This window comes from Trachymyrmex cornetzi, unplaced genomic scaffold, assembly GCF_001594075.2.
Source record: "Trachymyrmex cornetzi isolate Tcor2-1 unplaced genomic scaffold, Tcor1.1 scaffold214, whole genome shotgun sequence".
NCBI classification, from domain to species: Eukaryota; Metazoa; Arthropoda; class Insecta; order Hymenoptera; family Formicidae; genus Trachymyrmex; species Trachymyrmex cornetzi.
Window position 1 is genome coordinate 53,134 of NW_017296782.1, and position 10,539 is coordinate 63,672.

The following is a 10,539-nucleotide window of genomic DNA, read 5'->3' on the forward strand; positions in this document are numbered from 1 at the left end:
TGTACTTTTTCGTAAAAATTTGTTTATCTCTAGGGATTATTATATTTGCTTAAATAGTTATAAATGTACAATATTAAAAAATTTTTATTACATATATACTTAAGAAATTATGTTCTTTAAAAATGTTATGATTTTTCAAACAATAAAATTTTACAATCATATTTTAGTTAAAAAATGTTTTTACTCTCTTATTGTTATAACTCAAAGTTATGGTACTTTAAAATATTAAATACAAAACGAATTCAATATCAATACACTAATTTTTGATCGTAATCTCCTTTTTTAAAATTTTATTAAATTTTTATTAAAAAAAAAATCTACATTTACAATCTACGTAAATGCCCTGTGTTTCCTTTTGCGTCACGGTAAACGAACATTACCGTTAGAGAGTTAGATAACGCGTGTACGCGCGCGAGCGCGGCGGGAACGCCGTCATATACTAATCAACGCCGGTGCAAAGCACGAGGCAATCCCTCACTGTCTGTCCATGCGAACCGCATTCACTGCCACCCGCGAGGCCGCTCGTGTTGCTTTGATTCGATTCGATTCCCCGGATCTGTTGGTGCGGCGGACCGCGTGCTCGCCGCAAACACGGTCATTTCGTAGGCACGGAAGTATTACTTTTATTGCGTGTACTTACTGACAAGCTTCCCTGAGAGAGAAACCCTACTAACTTTTCCAAGGCGCACTCGAGAGACTTATATTACGTTGCGATGCTCAGACAAAGTATGCTCGCCTCGAGTCCCTCTTTCTTCCGTGTCTTCGTTCTTTCTTTTTTTTTATCGCGTGTTTATTACTTCTGTATACTTCAAAACTCGATTTTTCTCCCTGTTTATCGCGTAACTGAGTTTTGATCCTCCGAGTCACCGAATCAAAATTGTCCGAGTCGTCGACTTCGACTTCGGTCTTCCTGTGATTCACGCAAAGTCTGCTTCTTTATGCTCGGATGCCGTCGACAAGAGGGACTAGACTTCCTGCCCATCAGAACGGAACTCTTTCGAGGAAAGTTCCATTCGGATGCGTGTAATCGCCGGTAAGTCGATCTTTCCGTCTCGGAAAGCCGTCTCTGGGAAGCACGACGAGCTGTACTGACACCATTTGTGAAGGACGATATCCCTACGTATCCTACGACACTGCGTTGCATCCTTAGACGACGACGATGATAATGTCGCCGTCGCGGCCCTTCACCGCAAAAGAGTAATACGAAACCTTCACAAATAGTCGTTCTCGACTGCTTGAGCGTCCTGCGATTTTAACGTCGCCATTTCCTCCGCAGTACCTGTCTCGCCCTCCTGCTCCTCCACGAAGCTTATGCTCCCGGCCTTGTACCAGACGACTATATCTACCACGAAGGCCAACATGAGGATACCGCCTGTCGTACCTGCAAAAGAAACATTCAATCGATATATTACATAATCTGGGTTTATACTCAATTTAGCGTATAACACTACAAATTTCGCCGTTGTTTAAAGAAGACGTTTTTCCTCGTAATCTTAATTTATTTAGTTTTTTAACTGTATTTTATTAGCATTTCAAGTTATAATCAATCAAATATTAATTACTGTATTGTATCAAATGCGAATATTTATTAAAATTCAATGATATTTTTTCGTAAACACTCTAATTACATTGAAATCTTTTAATCTACTTTTTCCATTTTTTTCGGTAACATAAGATTTTTTTTACACTTGTCTAAGTTGTACGTACCGTGATAGAACATTCTAAAGACGTTCGAATCGTAAAGCCAACAGGCGCCTCGCTCACCGCAAGCGTATTCCCATACGAGACAAGCGGAGTCCACGACAGCACCATAAACGATAGGACATGGAACATTGCCTAAAGCGAAGAAATAAAGATACTGTTAAAAAGATATTTTTAGAACAGTGAGAAATTAAGAATTTTCAATTCCTTCGTTACGTCAATCTATTTCGTTGATTTATCTCTTCTTCAATTCAAGTAAAATTATATTTTATGGAATTATGTGAAATCTGTCTCTATAAATAATTAATCTTTTCTATTTTTCAAACCAAAAATTATATAAAACGTCATATTCATTTGCTTTCTCCTTTATTTGGGACAATTAAATTCTCGTACAAAAATTCACACCACAATTTCTATTTTTATTATTGAGAAAAATTTCTCAGCAAATAATTACCGAACAAGCCGATGGCGAATTGTATCAGGCCGAGAGCCATAGCCTTGTCTCTGGGATCCACGCATCGTAGAATGAGCAACATAGAGCCCACCTCGCTCGTGGAGTGAATAAAAACGAAGACCGAGAACAGGATCATGTAAACCCAAAAGTTACTGCATTCCAGTGCACAGTAACCGATCGACGCCGTGTTTATTACTTCCGGTGATATCGTAACATTTCCGATGCATTGACAATTGTAAAACTGTGAAATATCAAATAACGTCGTCAGAAGAGGAAAGTCGTAGCAAAGATGATAATTTCTTGCGTCTAATGTGAGAGCATAACTGCTGAATAATATTTCATTTCAAAAAAGACGAAATTGCTCACAATCGATATTTACGCTCAGAGAATTAAATCTCGTTGGTAAGGATTCAAGAAATATCGAATAAAAGACAGAGTGCTTAAAATTATCTTCGTTTGACAACCGTGACGTTATTTAAATATCATTGCAAACAAAAACGAGAGATTATTTAAAATTGCGTTGATTTCCGAATGAATTCCAATTCTTGGTGCTTCCAAGAGCGATTCAATTACTATCGTATCCCATATAATCTCGCTCAAGCAGACATGTCATCAGAACATGTTTTGTCGGATGCCGATTCTACTGGGCTTAACACTTACCGATGCCACTTTGCCGTCAGCAACCGTATAATTCGAGCAACCCGCGTGACACGCGGAGAAATACGTTTTACCATCGGCACCGCAGATTGGACTAAATTTGTTCCGATCGCAGTCGCAGGTCGCCTCACAGGTCGGCTCGAAGCTAGAGAGTCTGCGGGAACAGGTCACTTTGTAGATCAACTTCGCTTTGTAAACTAAACTACGTCTCATTTTTATTTAATTTAACTATCTACTTTGCTTAAAATAATTCGTCTTGATAGGAAAATAGATTAATGATTAAAATGCATTTGATGCGTTTGCTTAATTATTAAAAAAAGAGCTAATCTTCATTAAATTAATTAGATAAAGAAGAACAACTCAATAAGTAATTATCGATAATTAGACGAAATATCTTGTTTAAGCGCAAGAAAATGTCGGCTTATAATGTAGCTTAAATATTAGAAATTATGTCTTAAAGACGCGTCAAATTAATATCTCTTTTTTCTTAATTAATATCTTCTTTTCTCGATCCTTAAATTCTATAATTTTTATAATGTAACATAAAAATAGAGAAAATTTAGGTTTCAGGCGAAAAAAAGGGAAAGAGAAAGTTGGAGAAAAGTCTCTGGTGAAAAAAGGAGGCTAAAACAGATTGCTATTCACAGTTATGCAAGAATCAATTATGAAAAATCAAGACTCGTTAAAATCAATTAAATCTTTGTTATTAAAGGAAAAATCTACATTTGCCCACGTTTAATAAATGACCATGGATTGTTTCGTTCGGTGGGATATAGTGCTCCAGATGACAGAAAGTCACTGTCGAGGTTTTCCCGCTTTCGCGCCGGGCAGATAAACGAGAAGTCCAAATCAGAAGAGCGAAATATGTGTATTTAGGGGAACCAGGAGATATCATTGACTTGTAAATAAGAGAAGGGAGGACGAGGGTCTACGCGCGTTTCCGATACATGTATTTACGATGTACAATCTAATCGGACACGTATTCGAACACGTTGTCTTTCGTTAAACACCGACCGCCGTCCGCCAATTCGCACGTTTGAATACGCGAATAGTTTCGTAAGGATGTTACTGACATGAGTTGAATACTTTTGAAAACATCGTCAAGCGACGATATTATCGAAAGGAATATGAAAATGCAAAACGGATTCGTGTCATATGATCCATTGAATCCGAGAACGTAGAGTCCACATCTAAAATTCTTGAATTCTAATTGCGGATGCTGTATATTATTTTAAATCTCTTCTGCCTTTTTCTATACTCCCTATTTTAATAGAAAAACTATTTAAAACAAAAACGCACTAAAATACAAATTTTATTAAATTTTGTTATCCTTGATAGTGAACATAAAATTAATAGAAAACTATGCTAATATATTATTATAAATTTATATTTAATATATTATATTACCTTCATTTAATATACATACGTTTGTATGTCAATAATTTTATTTATATATTCGTAATATAATGACTTCTTTCAATGACATCCGCGTTGAATGTAATTATTATTGAATAGTGAACGACGATTCGTTAAATTCTGTTGGATGAAATCACTTACCCATCGGAATGTGACACAAGTCCAGCGAAGTCATCCATCGGACAACCAATAAACATTAGCACACCCATGCCGATCGCGTAAACGACCGCGGTGAAGGCGATCCAGGCTGCGACGAATCTAGCATTGGGTTTCGCCCTCAAGATAAACACGCCGCTAATTATGATGCCCAATCCCATCACTAGGATCCCACCAACACCTGCGCAAAAAATCGTGCTCATTATACGATCATTCAGAGCCATTCACCTGGCAATTCATGTTCTGCGTCATAATCTAGTCATGGGAATTCAAGGATGATGATAATCACTTTATTAAAATAGACTCTATTAATAAAAATCAACACAATCGTTGAATAGAAATACGCTGTTTTCTAAATTATCTCGATACAATAAATAGTGTAAAATACAATTATATTTACGTAAAAAGAATTTAACAATTACATAATATTATTACTTTTTTTTATGTACGTTATTCAATATTTTATCCAATATGTTAAATAAATTTTATTGTTTAGTTTATTTCATTTTGTTTATCATAAAAATAAAGCATTCACGTTTTCAATAATTAAAAAAAATAGCACAAATATAAAAAAATAATTAATAAATGAAGATTTATCGTGATATTTTAGAATTAAAATGTTTTACTCGTATTTTAAACAGCTTAATATATCTCTTTCGCGAGCAGCTACGAAATAATTCGAAATCGGTTCAGTAGCAACAACGCAACAGCGGTAGTTCTGTCAAATTACTCGCTGTATATTCGAATAATATCCGAGCGAGCGTAGAATGACGGATAGTAGAATGTAGAAACGGCACAGCCTTGTTCTACAGCCGGCGCCAATTACTCGGCAGACAATATCATAAATTAGCACGCGCATGCACGTAAAATAAGATACTGTACAATTAATACCGAGATACGCGCGAGTTCGTACTACCGTTTATGTCGAACTATCCATTATCGTTACACACGCAGCAAAACCGCTGCTGCTGGCATCTTTTATTACACCGTTTTAATATTATTTATTCATTGTAAGTCCAATTTTTTCACATAAAAATAGGAAAAAAAAGAAACAGAAATACGTAATGTCGCTGAAAATTACATGTTTTCTTAAGTCAAGGGATTAGTAATAATGCTAGATTATTCAGTTTGATTGGCCAACAGATTTTGTTGCAACTTCCTGCACGATGAACGAAGTGAGAGAATAATTCTTTTTCGTGAGCGAAATGACACGACCATTCTGACGTTTACGTCAAATTATCCACTTTGCGTCGTAATCGCGACGGACATCCGGCGGCGAAATCTTGCGACGTCGCACGCCCGATCTTTCGGGAACGATGTCGTCGCTGTTACTCTGGACACGATTCATCTCTCACGGTATGCATGTCATTAGTAATATAATTGGGGATACGTTTCGGGGTTGCCCGGGTACCACTCGCATGTTCATTCGCGATAATTACCTGAGATCATGTTTGCATGATGAGCCGGTAGACGAAATTGGCTCTCGAGATATTTTGGCAGGAAGGTGTAGAGACCAGCAATCGGCAGGATGTGTAACACACTACTTGCAGTTCTGAACATCAGAATGTCATTTTTCAAGAGCCTTTTTACAGCACTGGGAAAATCTGCAACAGTATAAACGGTTGAAATTAATGCAGGAATGCGTGCGTGTGGGTACAAGAATAAATATCAGATCAGTTCTTATACTCCTGCGTGTTTATTAAAGTTGTCATCGACTTCCGATACAGGTGGAGTAAAAGAGAATTGTAATATGACAACCAGACATTGTTGAGTAATGAAGAAATATTTGTCATTGATTAAAATGTAAATTGCGTTTTATCTTCCTATTCCTATAAATCACTGGAAAATAGATATAAATCTATCAAGCAACCTAATAGCAATAAATCAGTCGACATATACAAGGTATCAGATAACAGATATACATAACGAATAAACGCTTGATTGAACGCCACGTCCTTTCGAAATTTTCGAAAGTTTCACGTCAAATGTCCTACTAATTATGTTCCTTAGGCAAATGAGAGAAACGAGATCTCACACCATCGTATTAATGTGCAACGGGTGTACGGGTCATCGACTCGAGGTGTTACACGTTTCATGGGCGAAGGTTACGCAGGGCCCCCTTAGCGATAGTCCTAGTCGCAATCCGGCTCCGCAGATGCATCGCAAGGCAAGGCAAGGCAAGGCAAGGCGAGAGATGCACGCGTGGCCGCGGTTATCTCTTATTGGTCCCGGTCTCGCCTGATCCCTCTGTCCCTTCGAGCCGTACATACGTGCAACAGCCGTATATACTCATCCTCTGCGAATCTGACAGAGTTGCCGGGTCTACCGATCCGCCGTATATTTACGAGCTCGATTACGAGGGGCGAGCTAATTAGCCAGTAATCGAGTCTCTCCTCTCGTGTTCTTCCTCGAGAGGATGCGAAAAGGTTCGAAGATGGTCGAGGTGGGAACAGGATGGAGGAAGAGATCGCGCCGGGAAAAGGAGAAAGGGACGAGGCTCCGTGCAGTACGATCTGTACTCGATTCTGCGTTATAAAACACTGAGCGATTCGCAGACAGTTTCAAGCGATTTCAGTTTTAACGACAGCGGCGACGACGACGACGACTACATTTACTAGCAGTTTCGCTGAAATCAATGTAACGTACGTATCGGTGAAGATCGATGCGTCGCGCGTGGACTTTTACACACGCTCTTGGCCAGACGGAGGTACATGGCTTGGCCGACCGAACGTATTGACCCATTGAAACGTATATACCTGCTCTCTCAGAAACTATAGACCGCCAGCATTCTAGTTCCAGACGATTAAGGGAACGACATTGTCACGATTGAAATGCACGAAATTATTCTTGAAGTTCGGCAAACGCATTTACACACCTCTCGGATCAATTTGCAGTCGATTCTAATGAGAGAAATGTTCACAATTGTCTTTCTCTTCTTGTTACTAAATTGTTATAAAGTTCAAAATAGAAAACATCTATCATTTTATGTATGCTATAGCATTTAGAAATAGAAACGTTATTTAAAAAATTTCATACAAAATATATATATTTTTGATTCTATTAAATGCTATTAAAACTATGGTATATGTTAAATATTTCTATGGATGAATTTGTTTCCTTTCTGATTTTGAAAAATATCAAATAGAAAAACAATGATTTTAATAATTTATTAATTTTTAAATTATATTATGTCATATATATAAGATAGCCTTAAAGTTTCTCTAAAAATTACCCAGAAGAAGAAAGAAAGATTAAAGGTATTAATATTAAAGTAAATATTGTAAATATTAAAAAAGATCTTTTTTATTAAGAATTAAGAATAAAAGTTTCAACATTTTAAGCTCTATACAATTGTTCATTTTCATTTGTAAAAATAAAAATTCGAGAAAAAGATTCATCGCTTTAAAAAATCTGATTGTTATAAAACGAAGAGCAGATTAAAAGCTAAATTAATCATTTTGTAATTTACGCAAAAAGAAGCTGAATAAATACTTTCGATCTCCCTCTGCCAAGGATTTAATTTATCTGCTTGAACGAGTTGAGCGTCTTTTTCGCATGAGACTGTAGAAAGTGTATAGTATATGCGTAACCTTGTGCGTGCAAACGCAGCTAGGATGCCTAGGACTGCCTAGAAGTCTTCTACCGTGAGAGGCCAACTAGGAGAGGCCAGTCGTGGCAACTCCGCATAGGGACGTCCTACAGACCATGAGTAGACAAACGTGACTAACATTGCGCTCGGAGTATTATCGCGCACGTACATAGTACCCTTTAAAGGTTCGAACGTGAGACGCCGATCGTTATCGTATGTTAAAAAATATATCCTCTTACTGACAAATGTTTTACTTCACTAATTTTGTAACCACCAACATCATTAAGTTAATGATTAATGCGAAAGACATTGAAAATCGATAAAATCAATAAGAGATCGTATTATGTATAAATAAATGCATATATATATATATATAAAAGTGTTATTTTATAATTGCGCTCGATTATAGTGATTGCGCAATAATTGAACAACAATTGAATTTGATTCGAGTATCTACTGAATATCTGTAAGTCCAGTCATGAAACTTAAATATTGCAGAACGGTTCAGTTGTATCTTTCAAATTTAATTATTGTGAATTCAACATATCTGATTACAAGGTGGTGCATAAAATGTCTTATTATTTTAATTTAATATAATTAAATATATTTATTTTTAATAAAATTGACAGAACTGATATAGAATTAATTGTCAAAGCTTGAAAATTAAATGTTATGACGTTTTTTGCGGTACCCTATATATTCATTACAGCTATGATAGTTATAATTTTTCACTGTCGCAATCTTTTTGCGCCTTTGTATAAATTGATTTACTTGGCTTTACGATTACATGCGTAGAACGTTCAGAAATAAATTATGTTTGAAACGTGGTACTAAAATATTCGTTATAAATATGCGAAGGAACGCTTTCAAGAAAATAACAGAATGTCCGACAATAAATAAAACATTAGAAGAGACACGGGTTAAAAGTTAGACATTAAAAAGGCTCGCACGTAGGCGATCCGCCGAATTGAGTGCGACGGTGTTTGTAATGCGGTTCGTAGCGAATTCACTCGTACAGAGCAACCGAGAGAGATGAGCAAAAGAGAAAGGAAGAGAGCGAGAGGAACACAGAACACAGAACGCAAAAAAAGGAGAGGAAAGAAAAGGAAACGGAAAAAAAGAATCCGAAGTGAGAGAGACACACGTACGTTAGTCCGTGTGCACGCGCAAAACGTACGCGCGTGCGTGTCCACCACCGCCTCTATGCACGACGCGTGACCGTGAACTTGCCCCACCTCGTGCACGAGTCGGTCAGTCATTATTATTAACGCACACACGCAAAGAGCGGCGACGGCTGAGGCAGCGTGTATACGTTCCCCGGCGCGTACACGCACGCAACATACACGGCCATTTACGCGACGCACGCGTGAACGCATCATCCGCGCCCGAGGCTCCGTTAAAGGAGCATTCGACAATTTCAGGCTTTTCGACATCAAAACGGGCTAAGTTCTCGCTTAGTTACGCAGCAACTCGGTATGCGATAATTAAGACGAACGTTTTCGCAAATCGTGTGGAAAATTGTCTGGGAAATATGTCGTACTATAAAAATGTATCATTTTTATCTTTTTAAAATTATAAGAATTATAAAAATTATTCTTACGCATCTGCCCTTTTTCGACCATTATTACTGCGTTATCAAAAACTGTTCGCAATTTTGAAAATATGATTATTTGTCAATAACGTAAATATTACATAGATTTTACGGAGAATATTGCAGTAGTTACAATATAAATAATATCAATTCATTTCGCTCGTATAACTTACAACAAATTAATAAATAGTAAAACCCAGGTCAATACATTAAACGAGGTGGTTGCGTCCTTTGTAACACGAAGATGAGATGATTCTTAGAAATCTGTTATATTATCTATTGTAACTCGAACGTGAAATGATCCTCATAATATGTTAATATAATTAGATATTTAGGTATTTATGTAATTTGCGACTGGTAAGGACTAAGTATAGTCGAAACGTACCGTTGAAACTTATAATTTGTCGGAAAATTGTAATTTGTGATTAATAAATATTATTTAGTACACCTAACTATAGCTCGTTTAATGTATTAACCTGGGTTTTACTATTTATTAATATTGCAGTAGATTTTTGTTTCCAAAATAAAAATTCAGTTACAAAAAATTCCGATTCTTCACTACGAAAAATATAAATTCATATTAATTCCCTTAAAAAAAAAACTTTTTACAATTACTTTTTCAATTTTTTGTTGAGATATTTTTAGAGCGGCCTGTTTTTAGAGTAGTCTTCTATCCGACATAATATTCCAGGATTAACTACTATTAAAAATGTCATGAAATTTAATGTATTTTTAAGTAACATAAATTAAATTCAATTTTATGACATTAAATTAATTTATATACACTGTTAGAAATGTAACCACGAGCTTCCTTTACATGTAAATGAAGCTGGTGGTTATGAACAAAATTAAAAGTAATGAATGATTTAACTGAACATTAAGTTACAGTAGTTACTTAAATGTAATGAACGTGTACATTAAATTTATGAAATTTAATGTACTTTTAATAAAATTTTATGAAAAGTACATTAAATT

The 10,539-nt window shown here is 36.2% G+C and overlaps 1 protein-coding gene across 1 annotated transcript in view; it reads right to left on the bottom strand.

Annotated features, from left to right (window-relative positions):
* Positions 1 to 346: 346 nt before the first annotated feature.
* Oatp74D (Organic anion transporting polypeptide 74D) overlaps positions 347 to 10,539 on the bottom strand; it is a 75,319-nt gene continuing 65,126 nt past the window's right edge. Inside the window, exons 8-13 of the mRNA XM_018505843.1 lie at positions 5,824 to 5,988; positions 4,370 to 4,565; positions 2,816 to 2,966; positions 2,156 to 2,396; positions 1,708 to 1,836; positions 347 to 1,381 (exon numbers count right to left, since the gene is read on the bottom strand). Of these exons, the coding sequence (XP_018361345.1) occupies positions 1,212 to 1,381; positions 1,708 to 1,836; positions 2,156 to 2,396; positions 2,816 to 2,966; positions 4,370 to 4,565; positions 5,824 to 5,988 (1,052 nt within the window). The 3' untranslated portion in view covers positions 347 to 1,211. The remainder of the gene's footprint in view (positions 1,382 to 1,707; positions 1,837 to 2,155; positions 2,397 to 2,815; positions 2,967 to 4,369; positions 4,566 to 5,823; positions 5,989 to 10,539) is intronic.